Genomic DNA, 21,874 nt, shown 5'->3' with positions numbered 1-21,874 from the left:
GATGTTGAGACCCTCACGAAACTGTCCTCTGAGGGCTATATCGTTCCAGCCGGTGTTCTGAGCCAACACCCGGAACTCGGCTATGTACTGGGACAACGGTCTGTCCCCTTGGAAGAGACGCCGGAGTTTATGGCCGGCCGCCTCCTCGTTGTCCTCGATCCCCCATGTCGCTCTAAGGTGATTTAGGAAGTTGTGCGCGGAACTCAGGTGCATGGAACCCGCATCAAATAGCGCCGTCGCCCAATTGGCCGCAGGCCCTTCTAGGAGGCTGTAAATCCACGCCACCTTGACTTCTTCTTGGGGAAACTCGGCTTGGCGGGCTTCTATGTACGCCTGGCACTGGCGACGGAAAACATGAACCTTGGAGGCTTCTCCAGAAAACTTGGTTGGGAGCGCTAGGGCAGGGAGCCGGACACCGCGTTCTTTCAAGCCCCGTATTTCCCCTTCCTGCGTACGGAGTGTATCTCGGATTCTGTCAAATTCTTCCTTGGAAATGGTGTAGCTGAGTGGTTGGGCTTCCGCCCCGGTTCCTGTAGACATCTTGGCCTAGGTTAATTGGTGCGTAGGTTGGCGGAGTCAAACTGTCAAGACCCAGGCTACAGAGCACCAATAACCATGCACAGAGGCCAGATTCTATCTAATATCTTTATTAAAGGAATATATAAAGTCAATAAAAACAAGTGAAGAATATAGTTCAGAAGTAGACCTTTCAGGAAAGGTCAAATATAGTCCAGGAAAATAATGTCCAATATGTGATATTAGAGTCCAAAGTTATAATCCATTAACCGAAACACACACTTTGCCAAGCAATAGTGTGGGGAGATGACAAGGTCTTTTAGTCCATTGAAGCTTGACAACAAGGTAGGAAAACAAACTAGATTCTTGGATAAACAAGACTTGATCCGAGGCAAACAAGAAGCAAGAACAAGGTCCGTGGCGAGGTCCACGGTGAAACGTGAAAGAAGGCAGGCTTGGAACTAGGTCCAGGAAACAAGGAACTGGGATTACTAAGTCCACACACGATCTCACTCCTCAAGCTGACGAGTTGACTCCGCAAGGTTTCCCTTGTGGCAAAACACCTAAATAGGGTCTCGTTTCCCGCCAGAAGAACCCTTTCCCTGGAGAACGAGAAGTGAAACCCAACTCCGTTCAGATGCATGACTCCTTAGAATTTCCCAAGGGAAGCAGACCTAATCAGCTAATTTTGGCTGCGATTCTGGCACTCCGGCGATTAGCCTCCCTAGCCCCTCTATCTCTATTATAATTGTCTTTTCGGGAAAACGGGGGAGAATTCTGCCGAAGGCTTGTTTGGCTGACTTCTTGAGGGCAAACATCCTCCAGGTGCAGGGGCTCCGATTCTGGCTGAATCGGTGGGAATCCCATGTTTTCCTCTTCGTCTGCCACAATAGTACTAGGAACGGGACTACAAGGCCCATGAGACATCACAGTGTGGACAATGTCGGCTCTTCGACCTAGAAATGGAGATGAGCACCAACCCCCAGAGTCTGTCACGACTGCACTTAACGTCAGGGGAAAACCTTTACCTTTACCTATACTGTATATAGGTAACACACACACACATATACGCACACACACACACACACACACACACACACACACACACACACCAGGAGAGGCTCATAATCTGAACAGGTTGGATGTCTCAGTTTCAGGTTCAAGAAGGAGCTACCAATTTGGATTATAGACCCTATAATGTGCAGCAAGCACAGGGCAGAAGCTATTCTGGTGGTATCATTCTAGTGCTTAGATATAAGTCCCATTTAAACTCAGGAAAGAAAATTGCAACCTAAATGATTCTGTTGTATAACAACTCCCACTCTTAGGAATGCACCAAAAATTGTTTGATATATATAAATGTCAGCCTGCCTTATCTCCAAGATACCAGACAGACACAGTAAGCTAACATTCCTAAAAAAGAGCAGTGTGACTTTAAAAAAAACCAATTGGACCCCCACCCCCACACCTCCACACAGTCAGTGGATTTCCGCGGCTAGGTGTAATTAGCATTTCCTGACTTAGTTGGGTTGGTCATCTCCCTATAATACAAATCCTTCACAATTGCAAACTTCCTTTTGTCACTAAACAGCTATCCTGTTTGTGTACAGTTTCCATCATGGCTGGAGAAATTGTTTCTGCTGATCTCAACATCCCTCCTGAAACACCCTCCTCAAGGAGATTCCACCCCTCTCAGAAGTCCTGTAAGTGTGCATTCATGTTGCTAGTTTGATTTTGGTTGCCTTTTTGTACAGTTGAAAATTGTATGAATGGTCTAGAATCTCAGATAATACTATAATTCTAACATATATTTGATGTCAGTAAATGTTGGTGATCCGAAATGGAATGACATCTGAGCTGTATTTTCTCAGAGCCAATTTCTTCCTTTTCTGGAATACAGGGAAATATGAGTTTGGGTTAGGGATAACAGTGTTTTCTATGAATCCTGAGATTTGGAACCCGTTTCAAACCAGTGTCGAAATTTTGCAGTTGATTTACAACATTTTTCTATAAACCCCTGCATTTTGCAGTTCCTCAAAAGTGAGAAGATGAACATTTCAACAGGTTGCAAGTAAACACCCAAGGAACAGCATTGTCCAATTCACTCTAAAAATAAAACTTTTGCAAATTTCACAACAAAAAAGAAATCTGTTTCAGAACACTCTAACCTGAATAGTGGTCTCTGAAATCAGTGATCTTAGTAAATCACACAAGTCTAACATTTCTGATTTGCTTCAACACTTATTATGAAATCAAATCCAACATTTCACAACAGCTGAAAATCTGAGCATTGTGTATCCCAAACCAGAGTTTGAGTAAACCTCCAAAATACAACAATTTCTGATTCACTCTAAATTTGTATTGAAATTTTACAATTGTTTCCCAACATATTATAAAACCCCAGGGAAGGAGGCAGGTGGGTGGGGAAAATATGTTATTTACTTATTAAATTTGTATTTTTGTTATTAACCTCTCTTCCGTTTTAAAGATATGAGAACATTGAAATATTCTTACCCGGGAAATATCCCCAGGAACTCAACAAGATTATGTTCCAAGTTAAAAAAAAGCCAGATTTCACTAGATCGTTTTACCCCCATCCCTCTATTTCTGTAAGTCTGTAAATAAGTAGGCCTTTTTCCAAATTATGGAGGCATATCTAACATATTTTAATGAGAGAATAGGTTTTCAAAATTAATTATTATTTGATACAGCCTATACACTGCAATTGCAGAACTCCTTAGACTACATGGGACATGTTATCGTTGTGACAACCGTACGTATATTTGCTTACAAACTTGAATTGAGAAAAAAAATGTTGATAAGAGGGTGCTTTGAATGCAATTTTCCTGCTTCTTGACAGAATGGGGTTGGACTGGATGGCTCTGTCAACTCTAGGATTCTATGATTCTAAGATTAGGCAAGGGCATGCTCTCTGCTTACTGTGGCCCTGCCTTTACAAACTACCAGACTTGAAGTCAAGAGCAGAAAGCTTCTCATTCCTTCTAAAAATGTATTGCTGACAGTCAGAGATGGAAACTTAACATAACAAATTCAAAAATGTTATGAATTGACAAACTGAAACTATTGCCACTTATATGGAATGTCTGCAGCCCAGTATTATATGCCAATCTTCATGGGAAATGGGTAAACCGTAGAGAGCTAGTGCACCTATTAAAACAACTGTTGATGCTACTTTTCTCATATCTTTTATTCCATTTGTAATATAATAACAAGACCATCCACATATCCTATTTTTGAAGTCAGATATCTTTTCATGGAAGAAAGGGTGGTGCAATGTAATTAGCAAATTAGTGGAAGAAATTTCACAATTTGGAAAAACTGTCGTGACAAGTGTGTTGAGAGGAAAAATCAACATTGTTGCATACAATCTGTTCCTGTGTATGGGAATTGCTATACTAGTCACGAAACCTTAGAAATTGATAAAGAATCCACGCTGAAGAATGCAAAATTTGACAATGGTTTAGAGCAGCGGGGGTCCCCAGATGTTTTTGGCCTATAACTCCCAGAAATCCCAGCCAGTTTACCAGCTGTTAGGATTTCTGGGAGTTGAAGGCCAAAAACATCTGGGGGGCCCAGGTTGAGAACCACGGCTTTAGAGCAAATGGAGTAATATTTGGTTGTTTGCTGCAGAGCTCAAGTGTCTGTATCACAGTTTTTACGTGTTGCGCGGACCAGGGTTTGTTTGTTTTTTGTTACAAAACAAATTCAAAACTTTGGCACAGGTTTGGTGGAGACTATGAATGTTGGGACATAGAGTAAATAAAGCTGGATGTGTTGCATTTGGAAATGTAGGTCTGATAGTTAAGTCAGTGATATGGAGCAACTGACATGAATATGAAAAGGATCTTTAATTTTATTGTTTCTCATACCCAACTTCACCCTTTGGAAAAATTATATTGGTATGAGACTTTAAATGCACCCTATATGTCCATGCATTACCATTATTAAACAACACTGATGGGGTACTCTTAAATTCATCGAAAGGGTCTCCCAGTCCCAATATAATGTAAAAGAAAACAAAGAAAACTACAATAGATACATTTTGTCATGTGTCTTTAAACAAAGCTATCATAGCCCACCACATTATATTGTCATATAATCCAGTTCAAGTTAAAAGTAGATAATCTGGATTTTATATGGCAGTGTAGATGGGGTTTCAGATTAAGGGCACAGGACCCCTGTGAGAGTAAAAAACTGCAAATAATGAAATTGGTATTTTTAATCTCTGCTGGAAACTGATCATATGTTCACATTGGAGGACGTAATGATTCATAGAGAAAAGAATTAATCACATCCATGAATAATTAAATCTGTAAAAGTCAGGCCTGAAACTGTGAAGGTGGCCTGTACATTGCTATCTTTAAAAAAATTAGGGTGGATATACTTTTGAATAAATAACTAGGAAAAAATAAACATAGCAACAAGAGCTATGTGGCCTCACAATTAATTCATCATTGGGACTGGATAAGTCAAATTAACATTAAATGGTACTGTTGATACCAATTTGTAAGTCTCCTGAGAAGTGAATTGTGGATGTTGTTGACTATTTGGTGTATTGGTAAATGCACAGAAAAATATCTGATGTAGGTTATGCTACATCAGGGGGAAAGAAAATGAAAATAAATCTGGCCTTTCCTCCAACGATCGGTTGTCTGATGTTTGTCAGGTGTGTGGTAACAAATATAAATGCTTGTTTTTAAGGATGTTTCAGCATTAACAATTTGCTGTCATCCTTCACAGATGCTTCCCAATCACCCAGCTGGCAAAAGATCACTCTATGCATTGCATGCATTGGAAGCATCCTGTTGGTGGCTCGGGTAGCCTTGGGTGAGTTTTAGGCTACATTTCATGACTACTTGTGGTTTTAATGGCTCCTTTGGAAAATAAGTGGTAGTTTTCAAAGAAAAAGAACCAACTTCTCCCCCTTCCCATTCCTTTTACCCTCCCTCCCTCCATTCCTTTTTGTAGTATTATTATCTTGCTTTATTTTGTTGTTAATGTGTGCTTTCAAATTTCTGACATATGAAGATCATAAGGAAGCTATTGTATGAAGCAAGATTGTTCAGAGAGAGTTTGCCTTTGCCTTCCTTTAAGAATGAGAGAATATGATTTATTCAAGGGTATCCAGAAAGTTTCTGAGTAGGTTTTCAAACCTCGATCTCCCGCGTTCTAGTCCAATGCTCAAATACTACTACAGGGGGTTGTCTGACCCTATTAAAAATGGCTGCCACAATCTTTCTGCAGAAAAGCTTATGCAGGAAGCCTTATTACAAATGGCCACTGATGTTCTGCTCGACCCCAAATGTCCAAAATGTTGGGAATTAACTCCACTTCAGCCAAAAAAGAGGAGGAGGAAAAGGAGAGAGGGCTGGCTTTCTCTTGCCAGGTTTGACCAAGAGAGAGTTAATGGGGTAGGAGCCCAACCCACTTTTTTTATTAATACTGCCTTTTGCTGGATTCCTACTCCTACATTGAACAACACACACACACATTTTGGAGGAGATTTTTGTCCATTTTGACTTATACAGAAGAATATGTGGTGAATGGGGTTTTTTTGGGGGGGTGTCAACAGCGACTTGAGAATCTGCAAGTCACTTCTGGTGTGAGAGAATTGGCCATCTGCAAGGATATTGCCCAAGGAACACCCGGATGTTTGATGTTTTCCATCCTTGTGGGAGGCTTCTCTCATGTCCCCATATGGACCTGGAGCTGACAGAGGGAGCACATTTGTGCTCTCCTCAGGTTGGATTCAAACCGCCAACCTTCAGGTCAGCAACCCAACCTTCAGGTCAGCATTCCTGCCCAAATATTTGACTAATCATACTATCTCTGATACTATCCTTCTGAGACAGATTCCTAGCCTATTCTAAAACTTTGCCCATACAAATACAAATACAAAGCTGATTAAGCATTTATAAAACAGTGCTGATTGTCCTTATATTTATGCTCAGATCTGGTACACATTTTTCTCATGAAAATTTCACTGTTTATGTGACCCAATGTATTTTAAAGCCAGTTCCTAAAGAAAAGTATTTTGGTTTGTTTCTAAACTATGATCCTATCTCTTTTTAGATGTCATACACTGCCTCTGCTGAGAGGTAATAATTGCAAAGTGAGAAAAATAGTTTTAAAATAAAATAGAGAAATAAAGCTGTCAATTTTGCACAGTTTTGCAGAGGCAGGCTGAGAAAGATGGAGGCATGACAAAATGCTACACCGACCTGGCCAACTTTACATCTCACCTAAGAAGCAAGCTCTGCAATACAATCCAGGAAAACTCCCCAGGTATAGCATTTTCTCTATACTGTAGCTTTGCAATTTGTAGTAAAGATTTTGTTAAAAGGGGGAGGGGGGCTTTAAAAGAGCAGCTATGATTTCCCAGAAAGTTGAGACAATGAGAGCATGGGCTAAAGCACTGCTTCTTAAACTGTGGGTCCCGACCCCAAATGGGGTATCCTATCCTTAGCTCAATGTTGGAGTCATGAATAATTTATGTAGCAGTCCACCTAGTGGCTATTTTAGACATTTACATGAATCTGTTCACAACAACATGCAGTGTTTACAGTGAACTCTCCAGAAAATGCTTCAGCTATACATCATAAAAAGGCCAGTTTAGCAAGCTCTGCAAATGCTGGTTTATTATCAATAAATGTTTGATTTTGCATCTATTTCATATACCTACTAGCTAAACCCAGCCACGCTTCACTGTGGCTTAGTATGATATGTAATGAATCTGAAAGTAAATAAAAGTATTGCAGTGAACATAGATTCAGAGAGAAAACATATCATTCAATTCAATAACCAGCATTGTGTTGCTGGGCCTATGTGGAATGCATAGAAAGGAAGGAAAAAGAGGTGTTGTTTTTTAAAAACGTTTTTATTGTAATGCTCATGGATTGACTACATTTCTGGTTTGTGTTTTTTCTGCATAAACATTAAACTTAGATGGTTTACCAACTCTGGAGGATGTGACGTATAATTGCCCATGAGAGAAGTATTGGTTTTCTAATTTCAAACCACACACTTGCAAAGATAGCCCCTGCGCTTTATTGATAGTCATTGCGAACGCGAGGCTGCAAGGCATATTGGTAATGGAAGTCGTTTGAACTCTAATGCCATGTCGGTCGGAATGAGTAGGATTCCCAGGGCAATCGCCCCCAACTCCTACGTGTATGTAGTGATGACCATGTTGGGTCTGTTGTTGGCTGTGTTCAATGCACCCTGGATAAGGGTGAACTACAACTCCCATAATCAACTCCAACATACCACAGCAGTATGTTTAGTTGGTCATGGGGGCTCTCTGTGCCAAGTTTGGTCCCAGTCCTTTGTCGGTGGGGGTCACAATTTCTCTGGATGCAGGTGAACTATAACTCCCATAAATCAAGGCCAATATCCACCAAACTTTTCCAATATTTTCTGTTGATCATGGGGAGTCTGTGTGCCTTGTTTTGTCCATGTCCATCATTTGTGTGGGTTTCTGCAGTCTGTCGAATTTGGAGCTGAATCGGATGAAGGTACTGCAAATCCTATCATTCATGGTCCATCCTCCTGCTGTCAGCATCATGACGTGAAGGGGGCAATGGAGTGTCTGTGTGCCAAATATAGTCCGTGACTGTCATTAGTTGGGGTCGCAATGGTCTGATTTGGATGAAGGTACCGCATCATCCATGGTTTGTTCTCCCCTAAACTCACCAGGACGTAAAGTGAGGTCATTGGTGAAAGTGGTAGTGGTCTGTGAGAGGTGAAGTGATTGAAAGCACTGCATATCCCATAATCCGTGGTTCTCCCTCCCTCAAACTCATTATTAAAACATGTGCGTATTGGTATACCATGTTATGTCAACATTTCAAGTTGATTGACCAACTCCTTTTTGAGTTCTGCGTGCACAAACATATGCAGGCTGTATTTTTATATATAAAGATATACCTGGGGTCAACTAATAATTTCTTGGTCGAAAAGGGGTCACGACTAGGAAATGTTGAAGAAGCCCTGGGCTGAAGCAAACAAAATTACTTAGATGTAACAGAAAAATTATTTTTAAATGAAAGAATTTAAAGGTGGGAAATGCATTTTAATTAATCTTTTTATGTGGGTGTACGGGTGGGGGATGGATTAGTGTATGTTTTCATATTTTGGTTGTTGTTTTGTATAGCTTTCTTTCATTAGTACAAAATAAATCACACACACATACACACTGTTGTGATGGAGTCTTTGAGTAATGATACTACTGGGTGCACTAGAAGAAGAAGAAAGACTACTCGTGAGCAAGACTCCGATGAGGAGCAACAAAGGAAGCGGATCCGGGAAATACTTATGGAGCCTACTGATGATGACACATTTGAGGGCTTTGAGGGGGATGATGGGGTTGAGAATCAGGAGAATGGGATGACAAGTTCAGAGGATGAGGTAATGGACTGGACTAAGGTGCGGTAGATCCAGGACATCTGTAGAGAACCCACAATTAGCGACATGTTTGAGGGTTGGTGTCAGAACCCAGGCTGCAAGGCACCAATAACCATACACAGAGGCCAGAATCTATCTACTATCTTTATTGAAGGAGTATATAAAGTTGGTAAAACAAATGTAAAAGTTAGTCCAGAAGCAGACCTTTCAGGAAAGGTCAAAATTAGTCCAAGAAACAATGTCCAATATGCAATATTAAGGGCCAAAGTTGTAATCCAGTTACCGAAACACTCACCTTGCCAGGCAAGGTGAGGGGAGATGACGAGGTCCTTTAGTCCATGAACTTGAGCAAGGCTAGGAATTAACTTGATACTTGAAAACAAGGCTTGAATCGTGACACAAGGTAACGAGGAACAAGAACAGGGTCCGTGGAATTACTTGGTAAAATCCGTGAAACAAGGCAAGGTTTAGTCCTGGAAGGCGAGGCAAGGTCCGAAGGTAAACAAGGCTGGGAAGCCGGAGCGAAGGCTTGAGAACAAGGACAAGGCTTGAACAGGAACGAGGCTTGGAACGGAGCGCGCTGTCCAGACACAACTCGCTCCGGAGGCTGACGAATTGACTCCGCGAAGTTACTTCGCGGTTAAAACACCTATATAGAGTCTAACTTTCCCGCCGAGAGCAGTTCTCTGGGAACCAGAAACGAAAGCTAATCTCTGAGACCAGATGTTTGACTCCTTAAAGATTCTCATGGAAAGCAGGCTTAATTGGCTAAATTCTTAGCAGCTATTCTAGCACTCCTGTGCGAGGCCGCTTCCAAACCTCTCTGTTGTTTACAAAACTCATGGCGAGAAAACACAGGAGATGTAGGCTCAGGGTTTGTTTGACATACTTCTGGAACACAACTCTCTTGCAGGTGCAAGGTTCCCAGATCTGGCTGGGAAGAATCTGGCTGGGAAGATTCCAGTTCTGACTGGGGAGGTAAAAAACCCAAGTTTTCTTCTTCATCAGGCATCACAATGTCATGAGCAGGACTACAAGGCCCATGAGTCATCACACTATCCCCCTCCTCAAGCCCCCTCCCAAACCGGGACTCTCTCCCCGAGGCGCGAGGTCGAGGCTTGGCGGGATAGGTCTGATGAAAGCGACGGGTTAGATCAGGAGCATGGACTGTGGAGGCGTCTTCCCAAGAGCGTTCCTCAGGGCCAAAACCCACCCAGTCAATGAGATATTGCAGGCGGCGGCGGTGAAAGCGAGAATCCAAAATGTCCTGAACCTCGAACTCGTCCTCTCCATCCACCAAAACAGGGATGGGGGCCGGCCGGTTTACATCTGGCCGCACACCATCCGCCGGAAGGAGCAGGGAGCGGTGAAACACTGGGTGAATGCGCATTGAACGCGGAAGTTGGAGTTTGAAGGTCACGGGGTTTAATTGCGCCACCACTGGATAGGGGCCAATGAAACGGGCATCTAACTTCCGGCAAGGGCGATGGGAGGGCAGAAAGCGAGTGGACAGAAAAACCCGATCTCCTACCTTGATTTCGGGGCCCTGCTGGCGATGTTTGTCCGCGTGACGTTTATAGTCCTCCTTGGCTTGGTCCAGTTGCTGGAGCAAAAGTTGTTGCACCGCTGTGAGTTCCTGCAGCCAATCCTCTGCTGCGGGAACTTCTGAAGTTTCAATGACAGGGGGAAAGAAACGTGGATGGAAACCGTAGTTTGCAAAGAACGGCGTTTCTTTTGTAGAAGCCTGGATTCCATTATTGTAGGCAAACTCCGACAGTGGTAACAGAGAAGCCCAATTGTCCTGTTGGTAGTTTACATAACAGCGAAGGTACTGTTCCAAAGTGGCATTAGTGCGCTCCGTTTGCCCATCTGTTTGGGGATGATGAGCGGAAGATAAACGAGAGTCTATGCCCAATAGTTTTTGTAGTGCCTTCCAGAAACGAGAGGTGAATTGGGACCCACGGTCTGTGACCAAACTCTTGGGCAACCCATGCAATCTGAAAACATGTTGAAGGAATAAATCTGCAGTCTCTTTGGCCGTGGGGAGGCCATTGCAGGGAATGAAATGGGCTAACTTGGTAAAAAGGTCCACCACCACTAGGATCGTGGTAAATTCACAGGAAGGTGGTAAGTCAGTGATAAAATCCGCAGAAATTATTTCCCATGGGCGAGATGGGGTAGGAAGGGGGTGTAAAAGCCCTGAGGGCTTCTCCCTTCTTGTCTTGGAGCGCTGGCATACTGGGCAGGTGTTGACATATTTTTCCACATCCTTGCGGATCTTGGGCCACCAGAAATCTCTTAGGATCAAATGCATGGTTTTAAATAGTCCGAAATGCCCTGCTGGCTTGCAGTCATGACACAGACGAAGTGCTTTTTCCCTGCCCGGTCCTGGTGGGATATAAACATGATTTCTATAGCAAAGCAGTCCATCCTTAAGCGAAAAGGGAAAATGCAGTCCTTGACGAAGTTGGTCCTGTGCCCAGGCATCTGCTTGCTGACTAGCCCTGATTTCTTGAGCACAGAGGGGCCCTGGAGTAGAGGGAGTTGAATCAATGAGAGTGGATTTGGTGTTCCCCACTGTGAGCGTGGCAAAGTTCTCGGGTTGTAGTAGTTGGGATTCAAAGGTCTCCTTGTGTCCTGCAGCGTATTCCGGTTTACGTGACAGGGCGTCTGCTTGCTTGGTTTGGGCTGGGGTTACATAATGAATCTGGAAGTTAAAACGTTCAAAGAATAAAGCCCAACGTTGTTGCCTCTGATTTAGCTTGCGGGCAGTTCTTAGATGTTCTAGATTCCGATGATCAGTATGGACTTCAATGGGAAATTTGGCCCCTTCTAGCCAATGTCTCCAAGTTTCAAAAGCTGCCTTTATGGCTAATAGTTCCTTTTCCCAAATGGTATAGTTTCTCTCTGGTGCGGTTAGTTGACGAGAATAAAAGGCACAAGGATGAAGGTGATCTCCCACCGGTTGTAGGAGTACAGCTCCAATTGCCACATCAGAGGCGTCCGCTTGCACAACAAAAAGGGTTTCAGGATCTGGATGCTGAAGGATTGGCTGGGACGTGAATAATTTCTTTAGTTGTTGGAACCCTTTCTCTGCTTGATCAGTCCAGCGGAAGGGCTGTTTCCCACGGATGCAGCTGGTGATTGGGTCAGACCAGCGGGCAAAATCTGGAATGAACTTGCGGTAATAGTTCGCGAACCCCAAGAATCGCTGCACCTCTTTCTTGTTGGTTGGCGCCCGCCATTCCAATACTGCTGAAACTTTTGCCGGGTCCATGGAGAGCCCTAGAGGCGAGATGCGGTACCCCAGAAAATCTACCTCTTGTAGATCAAAAGCGCATTTTTCCAGCTTGGCATAAAGCCCATGATCCCGCAATCGTTGTAACACCATTTTAACGTGGTTCTCATGTTCTGATTGTGATCTAGAAAACACCAAAAAATCGTCCAGGTAGATGATCAAGAACCGATCTAGATAATCCTGAAAGATGTCGTTGACAAAATGCTGGAACGTTGCGGGAGCTCCGCATAAACCATAATTCATAACTCGGGACTCGAATAATCCGAATTTAGTCTGGAAGGCGGTCTTCCACTCGTCCCCTTCTCTGATGCGAACTAGGTTATAAGCCCCCCGTAGGTCCAGCTTGGTGTAGACCTTGGCTCCTCGAAGTCGGTCTAGTAGATCCGAGATTAAGGGCAGGGGATAGCTGTTCCGCTTAGTGATATTGTTCAATGCTCTGTAGTCCACCACCAAGCGTAATTCCCCTGACTTCTTCTTCACAAACATCACTGGGGAGGCGGCTGGGGATTGAGAGGGTCTGATGAATCCCTTGCGAAGGTTTGTCTCTATGAATTCCCTGAGAGCTTCTTGCTCCGGTTCAGTCAGGGAGTAGAGATGCCCTCGCGGGATCGGGGCCCCCTCCACCAAGTCAATGGCACAGTCATAAGGTCTATGTGGGGGTAATTTTTCGGCTTCCTTTTCATTGAATACATCCCAATACTCGGAGTACTTCTTTGGCAAGGTGATAATGGGCTCGGTGTCTGTGGCATGGCAGACCTTGGCTACGAGGCAATGGTTTTGGCAGTACTTTGAAGCAAACTGCAGTTCTCTGTTGGACCAGGAGATGCTTGGATCGTGAAGTGTCAGCCATGGAATCCCCAAAATCACAGGGAAGTGGGGAACCTCAGTAACAAAGAAGGAAATCTCTTCCATATGTTCCCTTATCCACATCCTGGTGGGTTCCGACCACTGGCTTACGGGGCCCGTCTTGAGAGGGCGGCCATCGATGGCTTGCACCACACGGGCATTCTTGAAGTCATGATATTGTAATCCCAGAGAGTCGGCATACTCTCTATCAATGAAATTGTTGGTGGCTCCTGAGTCTATCATGGCGTGGATCATGACGGGTCCCTTTTTTGCTGACCATAAGGTGACCACTAGAAGGAACAGGACCCCGGTTGGCGGCTCTTGAATGGGTTTTTTGACCGGGTTGGCGAGCCTCTCTACGCCCGGTCGTTGGCTTCCCCCGCCGGCTGTGTGCCAGCCGCCTCAGATGCCTTCGTCTCCGTGGAGGACGCCGCCGCAAGACGGGCGGCGGGCTTCCCTTTGGCTGGGCACTCTCTGGCGAAGTGGCCCGCATTCCCGCAATACCAACAGAGGTTTAGGCGTTGGCGGCGGGCCTTCTCGGCGGCATCTAATCTGGGACGCACATTGCCCAACTGCATCGGCACCTCCTCGCTCCCTCTGGGGTATGGGGATGGTGGTGGGGGTCTCCACACTGGACGCGGCTGAACGCTGGCGGGAGCGGGGGGTTTTGCCCCAGCTCTACCGCTCTGGCCTCGTACCCACTGTTTCCTGTTGGCAATCATGACTTCAGCCCGTAAACATTGATCAATGAGTGCTTCAAGAGTGTGGGGAGGATCCACCTTGGAGATTTCCTCCAGCATTTCAATGTTGAGACCCTCCCGAAATTGTCCTCTGAGGGCTACATCGTTCCAGCCGGTGTTGTGGGCCAGCACTCGGAACTCGGCTATGTACTGAGACATGGGTCTGTCTCCTTGAAAGAGGCGGCGGAGTTTGTGACCGGCTGCCTCCAAATTGTCCTCAATTCCCCAGGTCTCCTTAAGGTGGTCCAAGAAGTGTTGCGCTGATCTTAGGTGTGGAGAGGCTTTATCGAACAGTGCCGTCGCCCAGTTGGCCGCTGGCCCGTCTAGAAGACTGTAAACCCACGCCACCTTGATGTCTTCTTGGGGAAACTCGGCGGCACGGGCCTCTAGGTAAGCCTGGCACTGGCGGCGGAAAACTTGGACCTTGGAGGCTTCTCCAGAAAACTTGGTTGGCAACGCCATGGCCGGGAGGCGGATTCCGCGCTCTCTCAACCCTTTTATTTCTCCATCCTGCGCGTTGAGTCTATCACGGATGCGGTCCACTTCGTCCTTGCTGATGTTGTAGCTAAGTGGCTGTCCACCCGGCACGGCTCCGGTAGACATTCTGGCCTTGGTTAATTGGTGCTTATGGTGGCGGAGTCAAACTGTCAGAACCCAGGCTGCAAGGCACCAATAACCATACACAGAGGCCAGAATCTATCTACTATCTTTATTGAAGGAGTATATAAAGTTGGTAAAACAAATGTAAAAGTTAGTCCAGAAGCAGACCTTTCAGGAAAGGTCAAAATTAGTCCAAGAAACAATGTCCAATATGCAATATTAAGGGCCAAAGTTGTAATCCAGTTACCGAAACACTCACCTTGCCAGGCAAGGTGAGGGGAGATGACGAGGTCCTTTAGTCCATGAACTTGAGCAAGGCTAGGAATTAACTTGATACTTGAAAACAAGGCTTGAATCGTGACACAAGGTAACGAGGAACAAGAACAAGGTCCGTGGAATTACTTGGTAAAATCCGTGAAACAAGGCAAGGTTTAGTCCTGGAAGGCGAGGCAAGGTCCGAAGGTAAACAAGGCTGGGAAGCCGGAGCGAAGGCTTGAGAACAAGGACAAGGCTTGAACAGGAACGAGGCTTGGAACGGAGCGCGCTGTCCAGACACAACTCGCTCCGGAGGCTGACGAATTGACTCCGCGAAGTTACTTCGCGGTTAAAACACCTATATAGAGTCTAACTTTCCCGCCGAGAGCAGTTCTCTGGGAACCAGAAACGAAAGCTAATCTCTGAGACCAGATGTTTGACTCCTTAAAGATTCTCACGGAAAGCAGGCTTAATTGGCTAAATTCTTAGCAGCTATTCTAGCACTCCTGCGCGAGGCCGCTTCCAAACCTCTCTGTTGTTTACAAAACTCATGGCGAGAAAACACAGGAGATGTAGGCTCAGGGTTTGTTTGACATACTTCTGGAACACAACTCTCTTGCAGGTGCAAGGTTCCCAGATCTGGCTGGGAAGAATCTGGCTGGGAAGATTCCAGTTCTGACTGGGGAGGTAAAAAACCCAAGTTTTCTTCTTCATCAGGCATCACAATGTCATGAGCAGGACTACAAGGCCCATGAGTCATCACAGTTGGCACAGTGAGGATCCAGCTGGGTCTTGGGGAATTATGGGTTTGGATAAAAGATGGACTGGGTGGAGGGATTGGCAAGGGGCTTCAGCTGAAAGGAGGTTTGGTGGGGCGTTGCCTGATTCTAGCTCTGAGGAGGAATTGAGGCAACAGGCTGCAGCTGCTAGCAGGGTGTTGGCTGATTCTAGTTCTGAAGATGATTTGTGAATAAAAGTGGGTTTGGGAAATGGGTCACCTTGGCAGTCAGCAAGGTGTTGATGGGTATTCGTGTGTCCTTGGGAGCTGTTTGGGAAGACGTGTTTGGGAAGACTGCTATGGACCTGCCGTGCTGCATTCTACGCCTTGGCTCTGTGTATGACCTGGACTGGATTCTCGTGTTTGCTTCCTTCTCCTGCTTTGACCTGGATTGGATTCAACGACAATGATACTGTGTTTGACTAACTTCGCCAGACATCTTTGCCCCCCCCCCCCCCCGTTCGTCCCTTCCTGCCTGCTTGCATCCTGCTGGGAATTGGAGTGCCTTCTTCGTTGTTTAACAAAGCTTGTTTTTAAACCGGATTATACTCTAGTTTAATCCAGGTTATTTTCCAGGGTCTGGGGTTTTGTGTTGTTTGCTGGCAATTCAGTGTTTCACACTGAAGATTAAGTGTTCTGAGCCTTTTGAGTTTGCTTTTGGGCTCCTTTTGGTTGTGAACTAATAAACTGTATTTTTACTAACGTCTGGTCTGGCGCTTTAAGGAGTCTGTGTTGCAACACACACACACTGTAAAAAGCTGGGTTGACTTGTGCTGGAAAGGGGACCCAGTGAGAGGGCAGCAAGAAGAGGCAAGGGCAAGATGTGATTCCACCCCATTTCTCCTCCCTTGTCCGAACCAACAGTGTGTGGGAGCAATTTTGAGTGCTTGAAATGGAGTAAAATAAGGGATTAATTTCATAAACTCACTGGAGAATTTCTGCTGGCTCCAAAACTAAAATGGAGAAGTCATACAGGAAAATTGTATGATATATTATTATAATTGCCAGAGTGTTGTATGTACAGTAATGGAAGGATGTGGTTATCTGGCACAGGAAGATTGGTTCATGAAATTGCATGATTTTGCTGAGATGTATAAACTGAACATTTTGATTAGGAACTATCTTTTTTTAAAAGATTGTGAAATGATCATTGTTTTTTCAGAGATTATGGAGTTGTCAGTAGAAGGATTTGAAGAATGATAGGATATTTAAATTAAAATATTTTAGCACCTACCATGATTAGCTGGGAAGACGGGTATAATTCACTTTCCCATTGTGTATGTCTTTGGCCCCATCTACACTGCCATATAAAATCCAGATTAACTACTTTGAACTGGATTATATTACAGTGTAGACTCATATAATGTGGATTATCTGCTTTGATAATCTGGATTATATGGCAGTGTAGAAGGGACCTTAATACAGCATATTAATGAAACGGTGTAGCTTGTTTTCTTTTGTAGTATCTCCTTGCATGTTGTTTGATATGCTTTCTTTTTATAGGCATGAATGATTTAATATATATTTTAATTCTATCATAGAATAATAAGTGTTGGAAGACACCACATGGGCCATCTATGTTTATATTTCTGTGTTTTCAATCTATGTTTTATGTGCTTTTATGTTTTCTAATTGTATTTTAAATCTATATAGTTCCCTGTCTCAAGTTATAGGGAGAGGTGGGCTAGAAATAAAATGTTGTAGTAGTAGTAGTAGTGAAGTAAAGGCAAAGATTTCCCCTGACATTACGTCTAGTTATTGTCCGACTCTGGGAGTTGGTGGTCATCTCCATTTCTAAGTCAAAGAGCCGGCATTGTCCAAAGACACCTCCAAAGTCATGTGGCCAGCATGGTTGCATGGAGCACCGTTACCTTCCTGCCGGAGCGGGTACCTATTAATCTACTCACATTTGCATGTTTTCAAACTGCTAGGTTGGCAGGAGCTGGGCTAACAGCGGGAGTTCACCCTGCTTCCCGGATTTTAACCACCGATCTTTCGGTCAGCAAGTTCAGCAGCTCTTTGGTTTAACCCACTGCGCCATCAGGGTGCCCATGTAGTAGTAGTAGTAGTAGTAGTAGTAGTAATATTTCTATACAATGCTAATCAAAACAGTAACAACCTTTCTTCCTTCCCCAGCGAATTCCTCCTGTCAAGTGTGCCCTGCTTATTGGCATCTTCACATGAGCAAGTGCTATTGGTGGCACAATTCTATTAAAAACTGGAATGACAGCAGAGATGACTGTGCAGCAAGGGATGCCAGACTCTTGATCATCCAAGACAAGGACATGTTGGTAAAGGAAACAATGACACATCTCTTGAAGTGTATTTGTATATATACCATATGTTCTTTGAATTTAGTCCCATTACATCAACAAAGTTTAATTCCAAGCAACTCTCAATGTTGAATTATGAACCGGAAGGATGTGGGATTAGAAAGCCCAGCAAGCTCCCTTTCTATTTTGAAATAAGGAGTGGTTTGTCACTGGGAGCTTTATCCAATGATGGCTAAACTGTATGGGTAATGCATCAAATTTTAACAGAGTAAGAATAGTTGAAAAGTAATTCTATTCATTTCTCATAAGAACTTTCCAGAATTTGGTCATTGCTTCATACATGCAAAGGAAAGAACTTGAGTGTTTTAAATAATAAATAAATAAATGCAGAAGTTACATTGACAAGTTTACATCCAGGCTCAAAACTTTTAAGTGTTGCAGTCTTTAAAATCTGTGTTTGAATCTGTATATACAATCTGTATCTCATAGAATCATAGAATAGTAGAGTTGGAAGAGACCTCATGGGCCATCCAGTCCAACCCCTGCCAAGAAGCAGGAAATCACATTCAAAACACCCCCGACAGATGGTCATCCAGCCTCTGTTTAAAAGCCTCCAAAGAAGGAGCCTCCACCACAGTCTGGGGGAGAGAGTTCCACTGCTGAACAGCCCTCACAGTGAGGAAGTTCTTCCTGATGTTCAGGTGGAATCTCCTTTCCTGTAGTTTGAAGCCATTGTTCCGCATCCTAGTCTGCAGGGCAGCAGAAAACAAGCTTGCTCCCTCCTCCCTATGACTTCCCCTCACATATTTGTACATGGCTATCATGTCTCCTCTCAGCCTTCTCTTCTTCAGGCTAAACATGCCCAGTTCTTTAAGCCTCTCCTCATAGGCCTTGTTCTCCAGACCTTTGATCATTTTGGTTGCCTTCCTCTGGACACATTCCAGCTTGTCAACATCTCCCTTCAACTGTGGTTCCCAAAATTGGATGCAGTATTCCAGGTGTGGTCTGACCAAGGCAGAATAGAGGGGGAGCATGACTTCCCTGGATCTAGACGCCATTCCCCTATTGATGCAGGCCAAAATCCCGTTGGCTTTCTTAGCAGCCACATCACATTGCTGGCTCATGTTTAACTTGTTGTCCACAAGGACTCCAAGATCTTTTTCACACGTACTGCTGTCTAGCCAGGCGTCCCCCATTCTGTATCTTTGCATTCCATTTTTTTTCTGCCAAAGTGAAGTATCTTGCATTTGTCCCTGTTGAACTTCATTTTGTTAGTTTCGGCCCACCTCTCGAGTCAGTTAAGATCATTTTGAATTCTGCTCCTGTCTTCTGGAGTGTTAGCTATCCCTCCCAGTTTGGTGTCGTCTGCAAACTTGATGATTGTGCCTTCTAACCCTTCGTCTAAGTCGTTAATAAAGATGTTGAACAGAACCGGGCCCAGGACGGAGCCCTGCGGCACTCCACTCGTGACTATCTAGTCATCATTCAATACTTTTTGTCAAATATATGATTCACAAATTAATAAAATGTAGGTAAAAGTATAACTGTGACTCTATAATATTTAATGGAAGAAGACTAACAAGGGGTAACAACTATTAGATAGAGAAGGGGCCCTTCCACACAGCCCTATAACCCAGAATATCAAGGCAGAAAATCCCACAATATCTGGGTTATCTGAGTCCACACTGCCATATATTCCATTTCAAAGCAGAAAATGTGGGATTTTATTTAGCCGTGTGGAAGGGGCCTGAGGCTCCTTCTACACTGCCATATAAATTCCAGATTATCTGCTTTGAACTAGATTATATGGCAATATAGAAGGGGCCAGAGAAGTCTGTAGATAATTTATTTGTCTGCTTTTTGTTGTTGTGTGTATATGTATTTTTGTTTGCTTTCTCTGTTTTTGGTATCTTTAACAGTTACTTGATTGTAGTCCTGTAGTAGTAGGTGATCAGTCATGGTCAATTGGATTGTCTTCCAAGGGTAGAGTCTTGGTGGTGGGCAGGACCATAGCTTGGGGGGGGGGGGGGGGGTAGGGTTCAACCTCCCCTCTGAAATTTTTCAGTTTTTTTTTAAAACTGGTTTACTCATGAATTTTAACTGATTAACCAAATCCCCATGAATGTCTACTGAAGTTTATCTGTCTTGAGTGTCCACTGAAGTTTATCGATGGAGAGTAGAATAGCTGCTTTGTGAGACAGTGATCGGGTATTTGGATAACGTGGTCGGTTCAGCAAAGCTAATGGCAGAGGCACTGAGCTCTCACCACATGAGTTAAACTAGTTCTGGCAGTCATGCATAGCCCTCTATGGTTGAAAAGAGGTAGATGTGTCCTGAAAGGAGGGAACTCCAGCAATCGATCTCATCACATTTACGAATTTTCCCCTTATAGGACACTTCAGCCTCTTTTCAAGCATGGAGAGGCACGAAGATCATTACATGCTCCAGGGTTAAAAAGAGGCTGAAATGTCCTGAAAGGAGGGAACTCAGAACACGAGCCAGTAAGAGCCGTAATCGTGTTCAGAGCTCCTACCTATTTCATACTTAACTCATATCATTAGAACTGAAAAGCAGGTGTAATGGGAGCCATCAAAGTTTCCTGCCCTGTTTCATTGCCCAACCATCAGCAGTCTCTTCTATCCTCTGGGTTTTGATGCAGATCAATAGGATCCCATTGAAAGCAATGATTTTAACCTGGATCATTGTCTCTTGTATCCTCTGGGGTTTGGGTAAGAACATTTTTCCCATGGGAAGATGGGGTTTTAAACTGGTGTCATTATCCTTTAATGTAAGGGGCTCTTGGTTTTTGGATATTGTTGTTTTTCATAATTAAAAAAAAGTAAGAAAAGAAAAGAAAAGCTAATGTCAGATTATTATTGCTTCAGTGCTGGTGGTTATTGCTTCTTCCAGAATGCTGATATTTGTCCACCTGTCTTCCTAAGAGATAGTATGTGATTGTGTAGATTTTTGTAGTTCTATATACTTAAAATATGTTTTATTTTTGTTTAGCTTAAAAACAAACAAAAGGTCTATGGAAAATATTCTGTATAATATCTAAATATCATAGTTATTGGTGGCAAGACTAGCTGTAAACAGTTTTTAATTAATATTCTGGAAGATAGTTTGTTATCTTATTTGTGTTTATTGCTTATAATTAGGGGACAAAATGGGGTGTCCCCCCCCCTTCCCCCAGAAAACAATGTTTTGGCAGAGATTACTGGGGGATCACTCTTGCTCATAAGTTGGCAAAAACTAGAAAATGATCATTCTGTGTAAGTACTCCAAATACTTGCTGTCTTTATAATACAGAATTTCATAACAAAAATCACCCAGGAGAAACATTACTCATACTGGATTGGACTGTCTTTATCATTGCCAGAGAAGAAATGGATGTGGACTACAGGCTCCCAAATGGACCGGAATATGTGAGTTTATTTTTTCATAGCACCTTTGCCTCTCAAAATGGGCATAAAACATTGAGATTTTATTGCTGAGACAATCTGGATGTACAAATGTCAATGTCAGAGAAAGGGGGTTTAGCAGAGCGATTTCCCAGAGACAGGGAAGCACTGAGATTTCAAGGTGGCATTTCAGGAAGAGTTGGCAGCTTGATTTTTATTAAAACTGAGAAAAGTTACTACTGTCTTGAAACCCATGCTGTGAATGTATGCTCTTTTCTTCCATAGAATCCAAGAACCAAACCACAATGAAGGACAATCTTGTGGAGCAATAAGGAACAGCAAAGTCATAGCTGACATCTGCAGCACTGAATTCAGATGGATTTGTCAGAAGGACAGTTTTGATCTGATGTTGTATGTTAATTCATGGCATAATTATGTTGTTAATAATTTTGTTCTTTGATGGAAACTCAAAACACAAATAAAAACACACCTAGAATGCATATCTGTTTCTATAAGAATCACTCACCAAGACATGTTCAATTCATTATGCCAAGACTCAGTTCAGGATACTAGACTGAAAAATTTTCCTTCACTTTCTGTTAGCTGCTAACAATCCAGATATGGGTGTCAAACTATTAGAAGGTAGCTTCTCCTTCATACTCTAAAAGTGGGGATGGAAGACCACTACTAGAAACTGGTCTTAGGGCTAAGGACTTTGTTGCATGTGTCTGCTATTCCACTTC

At 43.6% G+C, this 21,874-nt stretch overlaps 1 protein-coding gene across 1 annotated transcript; it reads left to right on the top strand.

Annotated features, from left to right (window-relative positions):
* The first annotated feature begins 1,162 nt into the window (after positions 1 to 1,162).
* LOC134297076 (killer cell lectin-like receptor subfamily B member 1B allele A) lies at positions 1,163 to 21,631 on the top strand. Its single transcript, XM_062973700.1, has 6 exons — positions 1,163 to 2,219; positions 5,278 to 5,364; positions 6,706 to 6,822; positions 17,594 to 17,748; positions 21,040 to 21,155; positions 21,417 to 21,631. The coding sequence occupies exons 1-6, from the start codon at positions 2,135 to 2,137 to the stop codon at positions 21,589 to 21,591; spliced, it is 735 nt and encodes a 244-aa protein (XP_062829770.1). The 5' UTR covers positions 1,163 to 2,134; the 3' UTR covers positions 21,592 to 21,631.
* Positions 21,632 to 21,874: the final 243 nt, after the last annotated feature.

The sequence above is a fragment of the Anolis carolinensis genome, chromosome 2 (genome assembly GCF_035594765.1).
Source record: "Anolis carolinensis isolate JA03-04 chromosome 2, rAnoCar3.1.pri, whole genome shotgun sequence".
Classification (NCBI taxonomy): domain Eukaryota; kingdom Metazoa; phylum Chordata; class Lepidosauria; order Squamata; family Dactyloidae; genus Anolis; species Anolis carolinensis.
The sequence above is the reverse complement of the archived record's forward strand: the minus strand, read 5'-3'. Positions and strand labels throughout refer to the sequence as shown.

Bases quoted from the DNA above. Each gene is read 5' to 3' on its own strand.
- LOC134297076 (XM_062973700.1), top strand. From the start codon at position 2,135: ATGGCTGGAGAAATTGTTTCTGCTGATCTCAACATCCCTCCTGAAACA. The intron at 2,220-5,277 runs GTAAGTGTGCAT...CATCCTTCACAG, and splicing joins CCACCCCTCTCAGAAGTCCT to ATGCTTCCCAATCACCCAGC. The intron at 5,365-6,705 runs GTGAGTTTTAGG...AATTTTGCACAG, and splicing joins GGTGGCTCGGGTAGCCTTGG to TTTTGCAGAGGCAGGCTGAG.